A 23330-nucleotide genomic window follows, 5' to 3' on the forward strand; every position below is an offset into this window, starting at 1 on the left:
TAAACAGAAAACACTTTTTAAAATTCTTACAATTTACAAGCGTTGTAACAGCAAATCAAAACAATATACTTTCCCCAACCCCCACAGTCACTTGTTTAAACATTGACAACACTAGAAAAGCACTCAGAGAGCGCAGTACTCCGCCAAGGCTGCTCAGTTGATGTATCATTTCCGACGGATGAAATCTTTAACTAAAAATGATCTTGCGCTGAGCACAGGTGTGTTTTATGCATGTGCACGTTATGTATGGATACCAAATTGCATGTAAATTACGCTTACAAAGGTCTGTTGATCAGTTGATCACTTTTGGCAAGCCTTTGTTTTGCTACTGTTAAAATAACCGTTCCCTCCATGCTTGTATTTTGAAGACGTATTTTTAGTGTTGCAGGCTTTTATTTTGTCACCATTCCAGTGGCACAGGAAGTGGTTATGTAAGAAACGGTTGCTTGACATGACGAAGACGCTGCCGAAAAGTCTGAAAATTCACATAAAGATGAAAGAAAACAGTTACACGCTGTTGCTGTCTAACAAAGGATGTGTGTAAACTTAGAAGAACCTAGCGGGGACAAGGTCTTATGGTGAAGAAATGAGTGAAGGACAGAAAGGTGAATTTGTGTTCAAAATAAGGCCGACGGCTGAACTTAACGTGTGTGGCTGGGGTTTGCTACATTGTGTGACCTAAATATGTAGCGGGCGGCAGGAATTGATGGGACTCAGAAACACCCCACAGTTTAATCAATTATTTCTTGTATGATTTCCAACTGATAATCATTTTGTAGTAGGATCGCAATCATGTGATCGTCGGTAGCTGACATGGTGTTCACGTGGGTTACAGTGACACTGTGCTGGCTGGCTGCTAGATCTGGCAATGGGAAATGCTTAACAAATCCGTGGATTCAGATTATAAGCCACATCACTGCCAAAATCTAATCAGTTGCTCCTTGTGTCATTTCTGACCTTCCCTGAAAATTTCATCCAAATCCATTAGTCCGACAGACAGATTCACAGATTCACAGACAAACGTACGCCAATCATCACATAACTCCACCGTTACTTGGCGGAGTAAAAAGCAGTAAACGTACAACAGAAAACCCATTAAGTGGCCACAGAGTGAAACGTAAGTCATGCGCTTTCACCGAAGGGGGAGTCAGATTTTGCCGGGGAGTAGGAAAATACTACAACACCTGCACAGCGTCGCTATAACCATGGCATGAACACTGTGTGATTTACCTGCTGACGACCACATGATTGCGATCCTACTACAAAATGACTGTGATTTATCAGTTGGAAATCATACAAGGAACAAACGATTAAACTGTGGGGTGTTTCTGAGTACAAAAATACATAAATAAAAAACAAAAGAAAGGTAAAATTTTGCTCATTATTTTATGTTAAATCAAATTAAAGAATGATCGTACCTTTCCAAGTACACAAATTAGAGTTATGCCCAGGACTTCGTGGTTCTTTGCATTCCACCACACACTCTGACCGGTTAAACTAACAGAGTTTAACTATGTTCCCAGTGCAGCGAATATAGTAAAATACAATAAACAGGAACAAACATTCCAACTTCTGTAGCTATGAACTAAGGTTTTTTTTCCCCACAATGTACATATCAGATAAAAATAAGACCTAATTGGTTTTATGTACTCTATCCAGTTTTCCCAGATTCTTTTAAGTCTTTCCACCTCCAGTCTCATAAAGAAAGTTACCTTTTCCATCACATATATATTGTGTATTACCTCAACCCAGTCCTCAACCCTAGGTACCTCATTCTTCATCCATTTTCTGGTAATTGATTTTTTGCTTGCAATCAGCATTATTCTATAAATATGTTTGTCACCCCATCTTGTAAAATTTATATCCAGTTTCCCCAGGTATAGTACCTCAAATGTATATGGAAGGTCTACCTTCAGTATTTTATCCATACAATTCTTAAGCTTGTGCCAGTAGCTGCCAATGGAGGGACAACCCCAGAATACATGGAAATGGTCCACTTTATCAGCTCCACATAATCTCCAACACTTTGTGCCATGATACTTTGTCTGTGCCATGATACTTTGTCTGTGCTAGTGTTCTAAAGAGTCTTATGATGTTCTTCCACCCGTGTTCTCTCCATGATAAGGAACAAGTTGTTCTCCACTGTTGTTCATTTATCTCTTTTCATTCATCCACTGTTATGACAACATTTGCCTCCCTCTCCCACCTCTTTTTTTTTTACACCGTGTCATATCCCTTTTAGTCTTCCACTCTGTTATATAATTTTGAAATTAGCTTATTTCCCAGTTTGACAGTATGTTACTTTTTATCACCTCCACTCTTTGTGTAATGCTCATATAAGGTATGAGATTCCATCTGCTAATGTCAGATTTAATTTTGTTGAGCAACGGATCGTAGTTGATGGATTTTAATTGTCCTAAATCTTGAGGTAGATTAACTCTCAAATATTTTATTGATTTTAAATCCCAGTTGATCTTGTACTTGTCCCTAATCGCTTGGTTTGGTCTGTAGTTGAAAGCAATAACCTGCTTTTTCTGTATATTTATTTTATAGCCTGATAGATGACCATATTCTGTAAGGGTTTTCATAAGTGCAGGAAGGGATGTATTTGGGCTGGACAACTATATTAATACGTCGTCTGCAAATAATGCTATTTTTTTGTACCCCTCCCCCCATGTCTATCCCTGTTATATTTTCATTTTGTTGCATCCAAGTGCTCAGGGGTTCCAGAAAAATGGCAGAGAAGAGGACTCTCTGAGCAACCCTGACGGCAGCCTCGTTCTAATGTGATAAATTTTGAAAGACTCCCATTGATCCGGATCCTAGCTGTCAGTTTATTATACAGGGCCTGTATGACCTTAATAAATGTCTCATGGAAATTAAACTGCTCCAACACTGTATATAGGAAACCCCACCCGACAAAATCAAATGCTTTTTCTGCACTACAGTCTATCTGATTTTTGATTACATGTTGCATTACGTGTAGGGTGCACCTGATACCGTCTTTCCTCTATCTTTGTTTTATAAATCCCGTCTGGTTTAAGTGAATTATTTCTGGCAGAATTATTTCTAAACGTCTTGCTAAAATAGCTGTAAACAGTTGATAGTCTTGATTAAGGACACTGATGGGTCTATAACTGGAGCATTCCTGGTCATCCTTCCCCTCCTTCGGAATTACAGAGATAATGGCTTCTCTCCATGACTGGGGAATTTCTCCCTCCTTCAACACCTAGTTAAATGCCTTCCGCAGAATTGGGATTAATGATACCTTTAGCGATTTGTACCATTCAGCAGTGTACCCATCCGCACCCGGGGATTTGTTGGCCTTACGATTTGAGATTGCAGGGCTCCAGACTGCGACTAAATGGTCACATTTTGCGACTAAAATTTTGAGACAGTGCGAGTAAATTTTTCATCTACTCGCGCATGCGCGCCCAGTAAATTTGCCGATTTTTAAAAATTATTATTGAATGTTTTTTTGTTGCTGACAAACTTCTGCTCCACATTTCAGCCCAGTAGTTGACAGTAATGCGCAAATGAGCTGGTTTGCCAACCAACATTAACTCCAAAAGAAGAAGGCGGGCCAATGTGCGTGAGAGTGGGGGGCGAATGACGGTGAAGCTCCTGATGTTTCACAAAGCCTTTATTTACATTCAGTCGTCAGCTTTATTTTGAACACAAATTCACCTTTCTGCCCTTCACTCCTTTCTTCAGGAAACATCGTAAGAGCTTGTCCCCATCTGAGCTAGGTGCTTCTAAGTTTAGACACATCCTTTGCTAGACAGCAACAGCGTGGAACCGTTTTCTTTCATCTTTATGTGAATTTTTGGACTTTTCGGCAGCATCTTCATCATGTCAAGAAGCCTCTTCTTAGATATACACTTCCTGTGCCACTGGAATGGTTACAAAATAAAAGCCCATAACATTAAAAATACGCCTTCAAAATAAAAGCCTGGAGGGAGCGGTTATTTTAACACTAGCAAAACAAAGGCTTGCCAAAATTGGTGAACTGATCAACAGACCTTTTTAAGGGTAATTTACATGTGATTCGGTATAAATACATAACGTGCACATGCATAACACATGCCTGTGCTCAGCACAAGGTCATTTTTTGTTAAAGATTTCATCCGTTGGATGCCTTGGCAGAGTACTGTGCTCTCTGAGTGCTTTTCTTGTTGTGTTGTGTCAACTGCTGCACAATAAAACGTGAATTGAAAACATTATAATTTCTGCATTTATTGTTCAAGTATTTATCAGTAATACACTGAAAATGCGAGAAAATGTGAATATTTACTTTGCAAGTCGATTTTGGTGTGCGCCCCTAAATTTTCTGCTTGCGCATCTAAAATTTTAAATTAGGGCCACTGTGCTCCTAGGAAAAAAAGTTAGTCTGGAGCCCTGGATTGCTTTATTTATTTCCTCATCTGTAATTTTGGCAGTCAGAGCCTCATTCTGATCTTCTGTTACTCTTGGCAAATTTAGGTTGTCTAAAAATTTATCCATCTGGGTTTTATTACAAGCCATAGGTTGAGCATATAGATTTTTATAATAAGCCTCAAAGCATTTTTGAATTTCCTCTGTTTTGTCCACTGTTGTTCTTGTATGTGGGTCCTTTTTTTGTAAATATTGTTTTTTTGCCTGCAGTTTTTTCAGTTTATATGCCAATAATTTAGTTGATTTACCCCCCACCTCGTAATATCTTTGTTTTGTGAACAGTAGATTTTTTTGAATCTCCTGTGCATAGATCTCATTTGTCTCTGCTCTTTTTTTATTTTCCTGATTTATGTGCAATTTTAATTTGTCCTTATGCTCACTTTATAGCTTTTTTAGGTCTGATTTAAATGTGTCAAGTTTTAACTGCCTTACCTTTTTAAATATGCTGTTTTGGCTATTATCTTCCCTCTCATCACGGCCTTACACGCATCCCACAACACAGACGGGGACACCTCACCATTATCGTTATCCTCTATATATGTCTGAAGTTCCTTCCCTATTTCTTCCTTTGTGTGTCCTTTTAATATATTTGAATTTAATCTCCAGATTGTTGTTTTTTTCTCACTCACCAGACATAATGTTAAATAAAGGGGGCAGTGGTCTGAAAAGTCCATTATTCCTATATCACATTTTTCTACCCTATGCATATCTTTATTATACATCAAAAAGTAATCAATCCTCGAGTATATGTTGTGTGGTGAAGAGTAATAAGTATAATCCTTACTTGCGGGATTCAGATTTCTCCATACATCTACAATTCCCAATTCAGACATCAAACCCTTCATTTTTTTACTTATTGCACTTTTTTGTATTGCACCTCCTGAGGAGTCTAGCTGTGAGTTAAGTCTTTGGTTCAGATCACCTCCAGTAATCAAAACACCCTCTGTGTCTGATGTTATCAGATCAAACATTTGGCTATAAAATCTCCAACCCGAGCCTGGTGATGCATAGATATTAAGAAGAGTAACCACCTCTCCCTCTAGTTTCCCCTTAACCACGATAAACCTTCCCTCTTTGTCCCCTGTCACAGATGTTTTTTCAAATGAAACCCTCCCCGAAATTAGAATAGCCACCCCTCTCCGGTGTCCTGATTTGTAGGAGGCTGAGAATATTTGGTTGTAACCTTTCCTCTTAAGCTTTGCATGTTCTTTTTCTGTTAAGTGGGTCTCCTGTAACAATATCACCCCGACACCTTCTTTTTCCATCTTACTTATTATCTTACTCCTTTTGGTTGGGTTGAGTACACCATTTACATTATATGAGGCTACTTTAATGCAGTTTTTCGGTGTTGTCATTTTTCTCTATTCTTCCTGCCTTGTGTCTCTCTCCACTACTCCCTTTCATGTTTAACCCTTTTGCTACAGAAACAACAGTGAACATTAAACAATGTATAATAGAAGTTTAACAAAGAACAAGATACTAAACGAACTTGCTCAAGTGAGGTCTGATTATTGACCTTCTCTGAGCTCTGATGTTCAGTCCGCTCTGAGGGATGTCCTCTCCTCCCGAAGAGCAGGGGGCCCTCGCTGATAAAGTCAGTATTGTTCATAAGTCCACAACAGCTTTAAGTGCTGCCCCGACTTTCATAGCTTATGAGGAAAAGCTTTTCAACCAAAATCCGAATAAATCGCTACAATTTTGACAAAATAAAGTCCCATGTTTCTCACCTCAGTTATCCTAATAGACTTGGGATATTTCCTGGAAACAATCTGGCATCATATCTGAATTCTATAATATGCACACATCTTGCTGTGTGCTTTGAAGGAAGGCCTGGAAACGGAAATTTCACCAGAAGAAAGGAAATTTGCCTGTGCTGCAACACATACTCACACAATAAACACATTGCTCGGACTAATTTATTATAACTGGCATAGGCGAACATATAGAACTCCTGCAAAGCTAAATCAGTTCAATAAAAATATAGCAGACATATGCACTAAATGCACAGAGTTCAAAGGAACACTGTTTCACTGTGTTTGGCAGTGCAGAAAGATTAAAACATCTTGGGAAGAGGTCAGAGCCACATGTGAAAAGATTATTTCAAACAGAATTTCACTGGACTCTAAATTGTTTTTACTTGGTCTGTATCCATAAGAACGTAGCAATAATAAAAATGAACAAATATTGATGAACCTCAGCTGTCTAAATGCTAAAAAGGTGACAGCTTTGTTGTGGAAAAAAACTCACAGACCAGCTATTACACACTGGATAAAACAAATGACGTCAAACCTTCCACTAGAAAAAATAGGTTATGTATTAAAAGACAAACAAAAAAATATGAAGAAGTTTGGGGACTCTTTATTAATTTTATGATGAATCATGCAGTTTTTGTATTGTATGAATTGCCATGTGTTGGTTGGAGGAAGTGGTTCATTGTTTGTTGATGTGTTTTGTCTTTTTGTTGTTTTTTCTGTATATATACTGTATGCTGAAAAAAAAACAATGTTGAAAAAAAATGTACTCTGTATGCTTTGTTTTGTATTATTCTGACATGCAACCACATGTGGTTCAAAAAATATCACCAGCTGACTGCATCCTAAATGTGTGGCCAAAGATGAGACTTTTCATTATGGTTTCATTTTTTTCAATTCACCCTTAAGCAGAGACTGTTTGATCTCATCTAATATTGCAGACTAGGAATCAGTGTTATGATGACAAATAACTGACATTGCTCTTAAAACATAGGCTCAAATTTCAATGCCTGAAAAAACAAGCCGAAAGAGGGTGAGCAGGCTTCTTCCTCTAAAAAGATTTTATTTCATAAAGCATTTGGTATACCATGCTAAAATTTCACAGATAATATTTCAAATAATTTCAGAGCTTCTGATAATTAAAAAAAAAAAAAAGTTCCAAGCAAATCAGAGATGGTCTAGCAGAAGGCCCCTGATGATTTGAGACTGACTGACTCATATGGAGAAAAACAAATGCAGAATTAGAATGAGTGTTGTTACTGTGATGGGCAGCTGTGTATTCTTCTATTTGTTTAGTGTATACTCATTTAAATATCCATTCACAGGGTAGGGGTGAGGAGGTGAGCAAACAGAAAAAATAAACCATTCATTTTGATGGGCCTCTGATCCAGAGGAGGTTCCTGACCCTTCCACAAAAAACCTATTCATTTATCACTGGGACACAATTAGACATGGCCATCCCAGTGAAAAGATGACAGAGAGACTCCTTTTTCTTCCCTCTCCTCCGCTCTTTTGCACTCTTTTCCCCCAATGGCTTTTTTTTTAGAAGAAATTATGCACTGGGAGCGTGATTTTCCTTTTATACCCCTCTGTTTTTTATTGTAAGTGTGAGAACGTCTTATTTTGTGATGGACATGGGGGAAAAGGACAAAAAGACAGAAAAAAACAAACAGTAAACGAACAAAGGTCTCATCAGACACGCAGGGTGAAGTCAGCTCATCATAGGACAGTTCACATTTGCTGACACATGGATATTCTCTGAAGAACATAATGAAACGTGAGAGGAAACAAAGAGATCACGCATTGCTTCACTCAGAGCCCTCAACCTTGCAGCAACCAGGAACATTTTGACAACTAACTGTTGTGTCCACATGCAAAACTAGAATCTACTTAACATCCATCACTACTATTTCCATTCTGTAACACAAAATTAACTGATTTCAGTGGTAATAATCTGCATTATTTCAAACTCTAGAAAGCTTACAGAGTATTATAGGGTTGAAACTAAAGACTTACATGATCCACTGATATACTGATAAAGGTCACTACAATGGACTTGAGGCTAGCACTAATATTGCTTTGTCTTGCATTTGTTCTTCCTAAAATTGCATGCCTTAATTTTTTTTGTAAAAAGGCAGCAATGCAACAATCATTGCCTGCCATGTCTAAAGGAAAAAATAAATTTTGGGATTTTCCCCTCCAGGGTTCCAATGGGATGAGGACATTTACTGACAATAAGCACATTTTGCTGAGCTGGGAGTTACATGTAAACATTTCAGAGGTCCACAGACTCATTTTTCTTTCACTCTCAGGATGTATTATATGGTGATGTCATGTATTGGCAAACCACATTGCCTTGCATTGCTTACAGTGCAAAGTTGTAGCACAGATGCCTGTCAATCACACTGCATTTACACTACAATTGTGCAAGCAAAGGCAATGTTCAGCACAGCAACTATCAAGCATTAAGGCAACGCATACATTGGTCCTTCCTTAAACCCGTTTTTAAGCCTTAAAATCTTTAGTCTGATGTTAACTAATAAGGTCCATGTACAGATTTTTTTTAATTCCCTGTTTAATTTCTTTATATTACGTCAGAACATAAGCACCGAGAGGTGAAATCATGAAGAATAAGGAGAGTTTCTTTTTTGATTTCCACACAGATTTATGGAAACTTATCATCAATGAACATTAGATATACTGAAAAGAGTTAGCTATGCTGACTATATCAGTGTGTTTGATATGTGTCTGTAATATATGTTCAGAGTTGTAACAAAAGAAAACGAAATATAATTTTGAACAGAAATTGTGATTTGGGTGTAAGAGAATTAATGCTGTCTTAACATCAACACATTTAATGAAATAAAGAGAATGTTTTCTCTGGTTAAGTTATAAAATTGGTGGTCATGATTAATGATTTTTTTTCCCCTGACTTTTTGATTCAAATTAATCCAGCAATTCTGTCAAAACATACAAAATTTGTGATTTATTAAAGTACAATGTATGCAGCAGACTTTCCCTTAAATTAATATATTTTTTTAACCCTGTAGATAATGACAGTGTCGGTAGCTGTGCACAACCTAATGTGTAGAAACTGTGCAGTTTATATGCTTCATATAATGAAGCATATATATCATTATATATATTATATAATAATATATATAATGAAATTTATGTCTGTCTTTCTTATTGATGCTTTATTCTGCTATTTGTTCTCAACGGTCAGAATAACACTATTTATAATCTGTGTATCTTAATAATGCTTGCTGTACTCTTTGTTTTATAGCATAAACACAGATGTGCTACTCTGATATGCTGACAGCTATTCGGTACGGAATTTTAATGCAATATAGTCCATATTTCATTGTAAAATGTGCATAGAACTTTTGTATTAACAAGCCAAACAAAAACATCACAGACCTTTTAGGGGTTTTTTTTCCCCCCACATGTGGTCACAGACACTTTGATTAATGAAATAGAAATCCAAAACGTTTCACCCCTAAACTGCTAACATATTATTTACAGTACATGGCTCAAATCCATAACTGTGTTGGTCTATGGTCAGAAAATATACATTCATGACATAGATCCATCAATGCACAGTATTTCTTATAAAAGTAAACTGAGAATATTATGACACTCTGGGACTGTTTACTTATGCAAGTAAGACTTTCATAATAGAGTGCATTTCTCAGAATTGTGCAACCTGAAAATAACCAGTGTGGAATATGACATACTCAAGCCACACAAAAACAATATTGGCTAATAACTGAGTTCATTTGCTATTTGATGTGGCTGCAAATTTAGCTTTCTCTCCACCAGTAACTTTTAAATGCAAACAGCTTTCATTTCTGAAGTTGTTTCAACAAATTCCTACAACTACGACACAATTCACACAGGATTCTGTACCCTGTATACAGGAGTATTCAAACAGGATACTTAAAAGTCAAGTTGAACTCAACCTGATCAACCTCAGATTCAAGAATGTAAGCATTCATGCACTGTATCATTATGACCCTGCACAATCAATCATTTTAAAATCTTGACCAGAATTCCTTGCTCAAAAGATGTACATTTTTAAAATCACTGAAGAATCCATACAATACAAACTAAATGGCTTGTTATTCATAATAATAAATAATACTGAAACTGTTAAAAATGATAAGCAGCAAGCAGACACGAGGTCAGAACACAAATCAACAGGAATTCAATGCTCAAAATCAGCTGAAGTAACAGAAATGAATTCAAGTCAGTTTTAAAATGAGTAACAAAATCCCTAAGAACTCTTTTTAAAAAAAAATTAAAATCCCTTGCTGACACTGAAACAGATTTTTGCATCCACTGTCAAACATTTTCACTCTGCACATTGCAAAAATGGATAATACAATCAGCGTTTTCCATTATGACACTCCAAAGTTTCTGGACAAAATGTTGCAACAAAAAAACAAAACAAACAAAAATCAAGCACCAAGTAGTATGGCATAACCAAACATGTCTCCCAAGTGCTGTGTCAGGGCTGGTGTGGCTGCACCTTATTATCATTCTGCTATTAGTAGGGAAAAAAAAAAAAAACAAGAAATAAAAAGAAATAAAACATTTACATTTTGACATATCAGTGCATATTACACATAACATGTAAAACCATTTTAAAGATTTTTAGCAGCTTGGATAAAATTGATTAACTTGATCATCTATTGTGTCTCATGGGACACAGCAGAAACAAACACACAGTGTAGGCTAGTGGCTGCTTTTGATTGCTTACCAAAATAGCACTTAGATGAAACCACAATATTACCATTCTAATAAGATACATAAGACCAACCACAACACACATACAAAAATGTGGGCCAGAGGCTGAGGTCCCAGAGGATATCTCCTGTCTGAGTTAAAATACAAATTTTACAAACAGTGAACACATTTAGTTGCAAGTTCATTGGGTATGCCTAGCTAGAATAAATGCAGTTATATCTAAGAGTCTGACAATAAATCCTCCTTTCTGTTGCTTTGACCTGTCTTCAGCATGTGGGACCTAAGCTAACTATGAGACAACTCAACTCAGTGTTCCAGTGCCTGTAAATGCAATCTGCTACAACAACTAGAGACTGACAAGGTGCAACAAAGACACTACGACAAGAAGGAGCCAGTTAAAGCCTGTGGATAAACAGGATGTTCTTCATCAAACCATCCAAAGCATACTCTCTGTGGGAGACCAATAAGATGATAAGCTGAACAGACCCACCCAAGGCTGAGACTTAACAGTACTGGAAAAGTATTTCACATAACACCAATACTCAGTAGCAATCCCAGATCCAGTGTCCATCACAATAGAAGACGTTCAAGAAAGAGTGTCAGGAATGTAGAGCTGGGCAACAAAACATGATCCACACATACTAGCTAAAGAAACTAACTGCACTCCATGAATGCCTAGCAGTACAAATGAACCAGCTGCTAATGGATGGCACCCAAACAGCAGATACTGGTTCTGAAGTGGAATGCCATAGGCCATCTCCTCTAACATGGATGATATCAAACTGCATACTTGAAATGAGGGAGACAGTGACTGACTCACGGATCTATAGCAACAACACTGGAATGTCATTTGGACTGGACAAAAAAAAAGAGCTGAACAGTATTTAGCCAGCAGACTACTGGATGTAATCCATATTTTGCTGGATTTCATCAGGGATATGGGGGAAGGCAACTGGACTTCATATTTGGAGGCATTTGCTGCAATGCTGCCATACTAGGAACCTGAATTCATGGATAACGATTTTGCACTGAAGGGAGCAAGAGGACTGCCTGAAAATGATGAGTGAAATGATGAATGCTGAGATGTCACATTGGTCTGGATTCAAGGTTTCCAAAGTTTTTTCTACTTTCCCAACTACCTGTCATCAGCTAATCATGCGTATTTGTATGGTCCTCTTCTACATGCATGGCACACCCACGAAATACAGCTTCGCCAATGAGAAAAATGTGAGCTTTTAGAGAGGGGGGCTTTAAAAAGGCAAGCGCTAAACGGCTTGTTTAAGGCAGAGGATGAACTAAGATGCTCCATAAAGGGCTGGTAAAGCATGTTTTGAACTGTGAACCACGCAAAGTTCTTCTAGTTGTGTCTCAGAATAAAAATATAAAGCAGAAAATTAGAATAATAGGTCCTTTTTAAGTGATACAATCAAAATACCAAAAAGTAAGACAAAATCTGAAAAAGTCAAGTTTGTCAAGTCTATGGTACAGTTGTACATAAAGTGAGTTTTTTTCTCTTTTATGCCTCTCTGCTATTTATCTGTTGCAAGGTAATTCTGCATACCATATGTAATGATGCAAGTAGTCATCTGTTCATCTTGTAATATAGTACCACTATATGACACATAACAAATTTCAGCATGAGAATGGTCTTGATATTTGCTACTGTATGCTAACCACTGATTTCCTTATTTAGAGTCATCCTAATGTTCTGTTTTTGTTCGCTGAATTCTAAAGCTGCTTCCTTCAACTCAGTTTAAAATGCTGCACATCTGATTTTAAATGAGCTCAAGGTGCCCTTTTCAAATTAAAACACTGCAAAATACAGAAAATTGTAAAAGTTTTATTCAGTTTGAACATTCTAACTGCATGATTTGGATATGACTGCATTTATGTGTCATACACCTTATGTCTAGCAAGATGATATGATACAGGCTAACATGGGGTACGTGGTAATGAGCCGAAGCAAAACTTGCATGCCATGTTGTGTTCATTAGTAACTAATTTATTTTCTTTTTTTTCTCAGCAATTTGCCGTGTTTCTGTATTGGCTTATGCTTTATCAGTGCTTTGAGCTTTTTGTCAGAGAACAACAAACTTATAGACAAAATCCTACAAACATGCTCAAACACTTCCATTTCCCTAAAAAAAAAAATGTATATAGATTCATATACAAATCTGATTGTATTGGAAATCTACAGGAAGTGTGTGCTTTTTGTCTAAATTAATGCTAGGTTTTCATATATTTTCAGACAGATTCCAACCAACATGTTAAACACATCACTAAAGGAGCCTTCTTCCACCTTAAAAACACTGCCCGCCTCCATCTATCTCTCACTACTCAAGAAACAATGCATCCAGAATTCTGCTGCCCACTTGCTTACCCACTCCCACACCCATAACCATCCCGTAAATGTACATGGTTAGGTTCCATCACTGACGATAACACACGATGGTACTTTTGCTGTTGTTCAAAGACAATGCATCCGTCCACGCAGCACAGGTGGCAGAAGCAGCCAAATGTGACTTTGAGTTGTGGCCCCTTACTCACTCGACCTCACACCATTCAGCTTCTGTTTCCCAAACTGATATCCAATTTGCATGGTTGCCATTTTCAGAGTGATGATGAGTTATCCATGCTGTTCAGAAGTATCTCAAAGTGTGACCTGGCTCATGCTCCCAGAAGGGATAGTGAAGCTTAAACATCAGTGGACCAAGTTCATTGACGGTAAAGGACACTGTGACATTTTCTTTGAAGTACCCTGATACTGTACATGTCAGTAGGTGTCTGTTTGGTAGCAGGAACCAGACATAAGGAAGTATTGAAACAAGCTGAAGGACCTTTAGCTGGGCACATTCCACGAGACAGACAGACAGACAGACAGACAGACAGACAGACAGACAGACAGACAGACAGACAGACACACACACACACACACACACACACACACACACACGCGTAGAGTTTTCTTTGTGAGAACATTCATTGATATAATGCATTCCCTAGCCCCTTACCCTCACCTAAAACATCTTAGATATTAGGCAAGTGCCTAACTGTTAACCTAAGCCTAATTTTCACCTAATTTGTCAACCTAAAACCAAGACTAAAAATTGGTCCTCACAAAGATAGTATGACAGAAGAGTGTGACACACATTCAATCTGCATAATCACAACAAAGCAACCATTTTATGTGTGTGTGCAGAGTGAGAAACACATCCGTCAAAGCACTCTCACAAACACACTCTTCTGAAAAGAGGGGGACCGTGGAGTAACTTCAGAGGATTTTTTTCTATGGATGAGGAGGTGGAGGGGGAGTCAGATTTCTTTAAAGAAGACTTGAAAACATTGAGCAAGGGAGACAGCGCAAGAGAGTGACAGAGAGGTGAGTATGAAGAAAGTGAGGTCCTCCAGTGTTCTTGGAGAAAGTCTTCATTCTGCGTTAGTCTTTTAACATCTTCCTTTCACTCTTTTAGATGGTAAAATGCTGTGGCTGTTCAGTTTTTACCTATTTGGCAGGCTGGTTCCACACATATATTCATGTTTCTCTCATTTATTCATTTTATTTTATCTCAGGTATTTTTAATTGTGTGTTTTTATTGCTGACTCTGCATTATCATTTCATTTTGCTGTGCATCTCTGATGTATTTTGCCTGAATGATAATAAAGTAATCTGATCTTTAAGAGGACATCATAATGAATCACCTTAATTTCTTACAGCTATACTATCTATAACTATAACTTGTCTAACCCTAACATAAACAACTTAAACCTCACCTTACCCTAGCCAGTTCTTCACACTAAAACATAATGAGTTACATTATGTAAATATCTTATCTTTGTCCCTAAAAAGCAGCCAGTTCTCTGCAACAGAAATATATACACACACAGCATCATCTGAGGGAGCAGTACAATACATATATTCAAACACAAAAAGTGTAAATGATGGGAGAAAATTTCCTCGCATCAGTCTGATATGACCACCTTTTACAGAAATTTGCCAGGCATCAAACAGAATTCTTGTAAATAATGCAATGATTGGATTAATTTTTGCATTTCTATAATATAAAGCTCCAAGGACTTGTGCAGAGTACTCAATAATTATGCCATACAGATGGTGTTGAAACACTGATAAACTATTAATGACTTTCACATTAGCAATCCTTGGCTTTTACATCTGAGGTTTTTCCTTCAGAGAAGAATTTTTAGTGCTGGCGAAATAGTTTTAAAGGGCCCTTCAAAAAGACTTTAGAAAAACAAAAGAAAAATATGAATGCTACGTTATAGTATAGGCTGTGCTGAGCTACATGCTGAGTTATATGCTAAGTTTTCTTAGCCATTTTTTTAAACTAAGCCAGTAAAACCAAATAGACTATGACCAAACAAACTGACTGACTGACTGACTGACTGACAACTCGTGTGGTCGTAAGCACAGTCTTATTTTCACTGATAGAAACTACAAAACTAATACCAGAGTTTAAACTAGAAAACTAGAAATGAGTGAAGAAGAGAATTACCATTTAACTCAACTACAATATTATGTGCAAAACTGGCAAGTGGGACATGGCACAGGGGGCACTCAGCCTTATCACAAGTGTGTAATAGCAAACACTAAACAAAATCAGACAACACACACACACACACACACACACACACACACACACACACACACACACACACACACACACACACACACATACACACACACACACACACACACACAAGAGATGCAGACATGCAATGGAATTGTCTTCACCCCCAGCAGCAATTTCTTTTCAGCAGCATAAAAACTAGGCTGAAATGTGAAAAAGCCCTTTGAGGTGGGTCTTTTCACCCTGACAGAGCCAGAAGAAGAGGGAGGGCGAGATAGAACAGCTACTGCTTTTCAATTGGGAAGCATTCAGCCAGAAAGCTCAGGCATTCTGCATTTTGTATCAGTCTTCTTTCCCCCTCTTCTTTATAGTCATGAAAATGTGTTACAAGTAAACTTGAAAAATATAATAAATAAACAGATGTAACGACATTCATCACATTATATTGATTACAACCCAAATCAGACAAAATCAAGGAAAAATGCTGTGAAGGAAAAAAATAGAAAAGAAACAAAAGACAATCAAAGAGCAGAAACTGGAAAAAAATCTAATGATTTGAAGAAAAGATAAGAGAAACGTGGAAGTTGTAACGTTTAGAAGATAAGAGACATTGTGTGTGACATTGAGAGGGCAAAGAACAATGGGAAAAACTTGTTTAAAAAGACCTAAAGGGCATCTTGATGAAAGGGGGAAGGGCAGTCCAGTGACCACCCCTCAGTCCTGCCTCACTTCGTTGTCCTCTGTTTCTTAGACTGGTGTGTAGAGCAAGGCTTGTCGGTTTTCATGTTGTCATGTTTTCACAGTACAACTTCTATAAGATGTCATAAGGGTGTTTTTGTTCATAGCACTAGTTGATAGCTGACCAAGCAGTGTGAAGCACCTGACAAGAGTTTATATTGGTCTAAAGCCTCCATCTGATAATAAATGACTTCTATTTACATTGAAAAAAGCGAGTCTACAACCACAGTGACATGTATTTAAGTAATCTGAGGATTATTGGGTTTATGGTAGTAACCTGATCTTGAAGAAATTTTCACTGCATGTAAGATGCCCTAATCTGACTTAGCCAGCCTATTTTGCATTACAGAATTAGCATTCTGCTATGGGGGGAAAAAGACTCTGAATTGTTAGTATTTCATTTAATCAGTCTAGGGTGGGACTAAGCAAAGGATGTGGCTTCAGTGATGGGGCAACTATTATGATGGAACATTTGCACGTAGGTGTGAACTTGGATCACACAATATTTGTTACAATTTGGTAATCACAGACTAATGTCTGATATGCGACGTCAAGATTCTTAAATCAGTAAGGAACCTATACCTATTCACATCATTACAGTTGTGTCGTTCCAAGTCTTCACCTGAGTGTAAGCTACTGTTGCAGTTTTCCCAAGATGCGCTAGAAGCTGGAGCACCTCACAGACAACTTTAAGGTGGATTTTTCCAATAAAAGCATAAAAGTGGGTAAGAATAAACAAGTGGAAAATAATTACAAGATTATTCAATAATCAAATAGTTGGTAACTGCTGCACTGATAGTGATCTTTCATACAAGTCTCTTTCAAATAGGAAATGTTCCATTATTAATCAGTACCTCATCTAAGGTCAGTTGCTTAATTTGAAAACCTCATTTGATGTCATAGAGAAGTTCAAACTAAAAATTTGTGATGTGCGAAAATCGAAAAATATAAAGGAGACGTGAAGATCTCTTATTCTGGTGCTCTTAAAAAAGGAAGATTTTCATCAGTTCAGACACCAAAAAATTTGAAACATGTGAAGCATAAATATGAAAACACAGAAAGACGAAAAAACTATGTCTACTCTGAGAAGTAGCTGTAATTTTAAATAGTATCATCAGTCTGGATGGTACTAGAGTGGACATTTGAGCTCAAGCATAATGTTTATCTGCACAGTATTGAAAGCATTAAATCAGTCCATTGTGTCAAATCAGCACTGAGGGCCTTTGCTGCTTTGTGTCATCAGATTGGAGGTGGTGACAAGACAGTTGAATATTCTGCAGTTTGATAATCAGCAAAGTGAAGTGGGAACAATGTGTCAGTGGACAGATGTAGACACGTCAGATTTGATCGTACGGACTATGTCTAGTATGATTTGTCTATTATCAGACCGAACAAAAATAAGACAAGCCAGACATTGGACCAGTAAACGCCAAATCAAATGACATGAGGGCAGTGGTGGCGCAACAGTTAAGTTCTGGACTACTGATCCGAAGGGCAGAGGTTCAAACCCCGATGTGGCTACTGTCAGGCCCTTGAGCAAGGCCCTTAACCCTTCCTGCTCCAAGGGCGCCGTACCATGGCTGACCCTGCGCTCTGACCCAAAAATCAGAATTTCCCCTCATGGGATTAATAAGGGATAATAAAATTTTTAAAAAAATAAAAAAAAAACAATCTAACAGTGTGCCAGTCTCTCTTGCCACAACTTCACATTCAGTTGGATCAGTGTTAAAACACACATGCATGTACACCACACCTAGTTTTCCCACATTCCACCTCATCTTATTCTGATTCCACCCCTTCTGTCATGTGTTTCAGCTAAGAAGAAGCTTAAAAGAACCAAAGATGTTGCGCATACCTCAATCTTGTCTGTTTTAGCATCTCCCCAGTATAGTTTTCCTGCTGCATAATCAATGGCCAGTCCATTGGGCCAACCCAGAGAGCTGTTGAGGAGGACCACCCTGTCCGTTCCATCCAGGTTGGCCCGCTCAATTTTAGGATGCTCACCCCAGTCAGTCCAGTACATAAAACTGAGAGAGACAGAGGTTACAAGAGAAGACAAAGTTTAGTTTAATTCATAAGGGAATGTGCACAATCACACTGGCATTCACATTTATAGACAATTTAGAGTTACCAATTAACCATTGCATATTTTTGGACTGTGGAAGGAAGTGGGAGTACCCAGAGAAAACCCACACATGCACAGGGAGAACATGCAAACTCCATGCAGAAAGATCCTGGGAAGGTGGGGACGCAAAACAGGGATCTTGTAGCTGAAAGGTGAAAATGCTAACCACAAACCCACTATGCAGTCCCCAATCAATTCAATTATATGTTATTATTATTATTATTATTATTATTATTATTATTATTGTTGTCATTACCATTCTTGACAATATCTAATTCATCAAAATCTCATGTTCTTGACGGTTGGTCAGGCCACGTACTTTCCTGCTGTGGCATCACCACAAAGAGTCACAATTTCATAAAACTGATCAAATGCTGGACTTTACATTTAAACACACAACACCTACCCATCAACAGGGTCAAGAACAATGGCTCTGGGTTCATCTAAGTTCTCAGAAATCAAAATTTTCCGTGAAGTTCCATTTAGCCTGGTAACCTGTAACACCATGACATTCCAATATTAAAATGCAGCACAACATAACACTTATATTCAGCCAACCTGTTTGTATTTTGTCTTTGGATGTCTTTTATCCTGAATAACAATCATCTTAAGTGTATTTCTCGAATAAATAATACAGGGATAAACCACTGAGGCATGATTGAAACTATATTCACATTCATTGAGCAATGTGAAGTTATGAAATGAGAAGGGATGCTCACGGGGCTGTCATTATTATAAATATGCACTACAAGTGACTAAACTGCCTTTTTAATTTTAATATGGATATAAATAATGTAATATTAAAAGTAAAGAATACTTTGGCATAGATAGCTTTGAAAAAATAAAATAAAGCTGTAATCTAAAGTGTTTGATATACCTCAATCCGGTCAGTGCCAGTGTCAGTCCAGTAAAGGTTTCTAGCAACCCAGTCGACAGCAATTCCATCTGGGTGGTTAATCTCTGTGGTAACCAGCATCACGGCATTGCTGCCATCAATGTGAGATCGCCGGATGGCCCGAACCTCATCATCTGTCCAGTAGACATAACCTTCAACTGGATCATAGTCGATAGCTATGGCATGACGAATGTCATCAACCTGCATGAGTAGAGAAACAATGATTATGTTAATGAAATGAAACCCTGACAAGACAGTACCAATAAGTCTGTGTATGTGTTTACCTGTAGTACTATGTCAGTGAAGTCTGGTAGGTCCAGTGAAATTCTCCTCAGGTCTGTCCTTCGAGCCAGCAACAAAACCTGCTCTGCTCCTAAACAAGCCAGTAAAGTTGTATTAATTGTTTACTCATGTTAACTTTTTCCAGCACCTTTCGTAGTTGAAAAGGTCTCACTTAGAGGGTTTGCGGCAGAAGTGATTTAGCTTTCAGTTTTCTGACTTTAGTGCATATGAACATCACCACTGAATTAATTCATACAATTTCAGCTTTAAGATGACTCCTTTTACTGACATGGCATTCATGGCTACCACACACACACACACACACACACACACACACACACACACACACACACACACACACACACACATATTCAATTAAAACTCTTCTATCTTGTTAAACTGTAGAACCCACAATAGTTTCTGAATGCTGTTTTCTTGGCTCCCGTTTCATTTTCACTCACTGTCAACTAATTTTTCCTTGGCAATTTAAAGTCCTACACCTCTATGGAAACAACACAACCATGGCTAGAAGTATGCTTTATCACTTAGCTATCATGTCATAAATAACAAATATAAGAAAAGCAAAAAAAGAAGTTGAATTTCTGTATTTCTTTATCTTACTTCTTTATTGTTTACAGAGCCCCGGAAGGTACATGGAGAAAAAAAAAAACAAAAAACAGGAAGAATCCTGAAAAGTTTTGCAAGATGTTGCAAAAGTTTCTTGGGATCTCACCAAAGTCACATCGATCTTACTGGACGTTTGCTCTTCAGATTAGCTACCTGTCTTCATTGTTGTCACAGGCAACGGTGACTACGTTTGAGAAGACAGGTAATTGTTAGAGATGTTTTGATTCTTAACAGTGAACATGTTAGCGTTAGCTTGGCTACTTAGCTTTGACTACATTTGCATCCACTACATAGCAGTTAAACAAACGCAAATAAGCTGATGATAATATCTGTGTTTATCTTTATGGAATGGTGTTAAGGTTAATTGCGAGGCAGAGGTCAGCTGTTGCCTGGGCACATCCATGATCATGCTACTGGTGGGACACAATTGTACCGCACTGTCATGAGGCATTAACATTTTTATTGTGATATACCCACTACTGTTGTTAGCTTTTGTTTCATTGAGCTTAAATTGCTTGAGATGCGGAAATGACTATTGCATGTTTCTACCTAAATGCCCTACTTTCATGATATATCACTACAGCATAAATTTTATACATTTTCCATAAATTTCAAACAAAAGTTGAGTAACGTTTTGTGAGTAGTGTATGTATACAAGTCATTTAAGCACACTTCAATGATGTATCTGTTGCAGTAGTGCAGTATATCTATCTAGCTTGGGGTGACAGTAAAAAAACAACATATGTTGCTGATGTGTTTAAGACTAAGAATTTGGTTGAAAGGCACAACTGATTATCTGTCAAAATGTGTGTAACAGAAGTGTGCACTGAACACTGAATAAAGTCTCTGTAGATTATAGACAAAACATGCATTGCTCATCACAAATTTATTCACCCAAAGTGCATGAGCAAAAATACAAAACAGATAAATAAGTAAAAAGTAAAATAATTTACAAAAAAATAAGATTTTTTTTCTAAAAAAGATCAAAAGTAGTGGACAATGCAGTTTATTTCTGGGACAGTCGCTTCAGCACTGACACCATGCATCCCATGGGTCCAGTGTTTGAATTTGCATCTGTCCTCTGGATGTTCTGGGGCATGGCAGTGGCCAGGTCTTGGTGTCTTCTAATCTGTTCCAAGAACCGTTCCTCTGACCACTCCAGATACTGCAGCAGATCCACAGTAGAATCCCGCTTCCCTTTTCCTGCATAAAAGCACCCAAAAAGGTATTAGTTGTTAGCATTTACTTTCTATATTCATAAACAATTAACTTAAAGTAAATGTTCTATTTTGCAATTTTAGAATGAGCCAAAAGATAACATATTGATCATGTTGATGTCTGCATTAGTCTAAACAAATCTTACTTGATTCAGTCTGTTGAGAGGAGGAGCTGCAGGATGGGACCAGCAAGATGCAGACTCGTCCTCCTGGCAACTGGACCTCATCATCCAAGGCTGACAACTAAATAAATAAGTAACAAATATTGTTGATAGTATTTGTATTACAAATCATTTTCTCCATTAACTGATTAATTATTGCTTTGTTCATACAATGTTAGAAAGTGTTACAAAAAATACCTGTAATAATTTCCAACAGTGCTAAATGCCTTGTTTTACTTGAGGCACAATTAAAAACCACCAAAAAAAATCTGAGTATAAGAAATCAATGCATTGAATTTCCACATCTGCAAAGCTGAACCCTCAAGAACAATCAGCATTTTACCTTGAAATTATGAAAATAGCTACACATTACTAGTACTCTTTACTTCAATGTGTTAATTTGATCATTTGAATCAGTTTTAGACTTGTATTAATGATAATGTTAGCAAACAGTTTATTGATTCTTCAAGAGAAATTTCAGTGATTACCATATAGTTCAGTAATATGATTAAATGGGCCAATGTGGCAGGTTTTGAATACAGGTTTTGTAATGAAATATTGCTGCTGCTTTTCTCAGGTTTCATAAGATTTTGTTTCATAGCTTGTTAGCTTACCAGTGGCTAACTGGTTTGCAAACAATAGTTCAGCACCAACCTCTGATCACTGATCCTGTGTCCGTATCACGTTAGCTGGCATAACGTTCATAATATTAATGTGGAACTATTGTAGCTAGCATATTCATAGTAGACTAACAGCAGGGAGTTTGAGAATTAAAACTTACCAGGATCAGGATCGGTGGTCTGCATTGCAGACTCGTCGTGCATCAACTCCAGCACGGCTGTGGCGTTCAGGGCCCCAGTTAGAATCACAAGATGCAGCCGGTCAAAATGGGAATTCTTTTCGCCGACCCCTGCTGCATCCCCAGGAGTCGGTGCATATTTGGTGGAAACACAAAGAACTGGTGCTAAGTCAGGCACTGGCTCCGTATCTGCACTGGAACCAGCTTGCTGGAAAAGTGGAATCGTTTATGTGAAAACTCTGCCTCTTGTTAAGCACTGCTTGAATGTCTTTATATTTTAGGCCCATTTCAAAATAAAACTCAGTAAAATTGTCACACGGGTGGGTGTCCTCCATTGTCGTTTCTCCATACTGCCAAAAATAGAGGTGGGCAGATCAATCCAAATATCGATAATATCGATACTAGCGTTGGTATTGATATTGAATGATACCAATGCAATGATATCGATGCTTTAGTTTCAGTTTCTGTCCTGTATGTCTGCACTGATGCAGCTTCAACAAACAGGCGACCTGGCTGTCAGAGGTCCTCCATCTGAGGAGCAGCAGCTAATCCTCCTCTTGTGATTGGATGTTGTACCGTCTCATATATCATAGTGGTGAAAAGTATAACTTTAATTTCTTCCGTGGCTCTGTCAGTCTGTTCCTGTCTGATGTGTAGAATGAGCTGTTTAGCTGTTGTACGTTCCTCAACCAACACTGAGGAAAGAGGAGGCAGAGAGGGAGAAGTCTGACCGAGATCCAGCTGATGATCAGACTGCAGGCAGGAAGATACTAAACCAGTGAGACAATTACAAAGACTAGTACTGTAGCAGGGCTACAAAATTAAATAACCAGTAATCACAATCATGATTTTTAGCTTCTAATCACTATAAGAAAACAACTGACTGGGGTCTTAAAAATTTTAAAATGCACTGCGCTCTTTAAAGACGTAGCGCACTTACGTGCGCTTTTTTCTCCGCTCATACAA

The 23330-nt window shown here is 37.8% G+C and overlaps 1 protein-coding gene across 1 annotated transcript in view; it reads right to left on the minus strand.

Moving 5' to 3' along the window:
- Window positions 1–23330, minus strand: part of lrp5 (low density lipoprotein receptor-related protein 5) — a 140421-nt gene that overhangs the window by 63193 nt on the left and 53898 nt on the right. The window contains exons 8-11 of the mRNA XM_023267413.3: window positions 19563–19651; window positions 19261–19479; window positions 18790–18878; window positions 18114–18285 (exon numbers count right to left, since the gene is read on the minus strand). Coding sequence (XP_023123181.1) covers window positions 18114–18285; window positions 18790–18878; window positions 19261–19479; window positions 19563–19651 — 569 coding nt within the window. The remainder of the gene's footprint in view (window positions 1–18113; window positions 18286–18789; window positions 18879–19260; window positions 19480–19562; window positions 19652–23330) is intronic.

This window comes from Amphiprion ocellaris, chromosome 3 (genome assembly GCF_022539595.1).
Source record: "Amphiprion ocellaris isolate individual 3 ecotype Okinawa chromosome 3, ASM2253959v1, whole genome shotgun sequence".
Classification (NCBI taxonomy): Eukaryota; Metazoa; Chordata; class Actinopteri; family Pomacentridae; genus Amphiprion; species Amphiprion ocellaris.